General features: G+C 82.6%; 1 protein-coding gene across 1 annotated transcript in view; it reads left to right on the top strand.

Moving 5' to 3' along the window:
* The first annotated feature begins 276 nt into the window (after positions 1 to 276).
* The window catches only part of LOC113976627 (chemokine-like factor), a 3,426-nt gene continuing 3,253 nt past the window's right edge, over positions 277 to 449 (top strand). Inside the window, exon 1 of the mRNA XM_027701970.1 lies at positions 277 to 404. Within this exon, the coding sequence (XP_027557771.1) occupies positions 336 to 404 (69 nt within the window). The 5' untranslated portion in view covers positions 277 to 335. The remainder of the gene's footprint in view (positions 405 to 449) is intronic.

Below are 449 nucleotides of genomic sequence, written 5' to 3' on the forward strand. Positions count from 1 at the left end.
CCGAGGGCCCGGGGGCAGCGCCGCCCGCACCCCGGCAGCCCCGCGCCCAGGCCGCGCCCCGCCGCCACATGGCCCATCCCCGCCGGCCGGCCCGGCCTTCCGCCGCCCGCACAGCACTTCCTCCGCCCGCGCTCTGAGGCGGGGCCGGGGGCGGCCCGGCACCTCCCCCGGCACCTCCCCCGGCATCTCTCCCGGCACCTCCTCCGGCACCTCCCCCGGCACCGCCCCGGCACCTCCCGGCACCTCCCCCGGCACCGCCCCGGCACTGCCCCGGTTACCAGCACCGCACCCGCGGTGCCGGTGTCGCCCCGCGCAGCCCGGGCCGTGCCGCCGCCATGGCGCGTCTGGAGCTGGACCGCGCCTTCGCCCGCTCCCCGCGGGGCGCGCTGAAGATCGCCCGTGCGGTACGGCCGGGAGGGGCCGGGATCCCGGGGGGTGCCCTCGGTACG

Source organism: Neopelma chrysocephalum, unplaced genomic scaffold, assembly GCF_003984885.1.
Source record: "Neopelma chrysocephalum unplaced genomic scaffold, ASM398488v2 Primary Assembly neopelma1_176, whole genome shotgun sequence".
Lineage (NCBI taxonomy): Eukaryota > Metazoa > Chordata > Aves > Passeriformes > Pipridae > Neopelma > Neopelma chrysocephalum.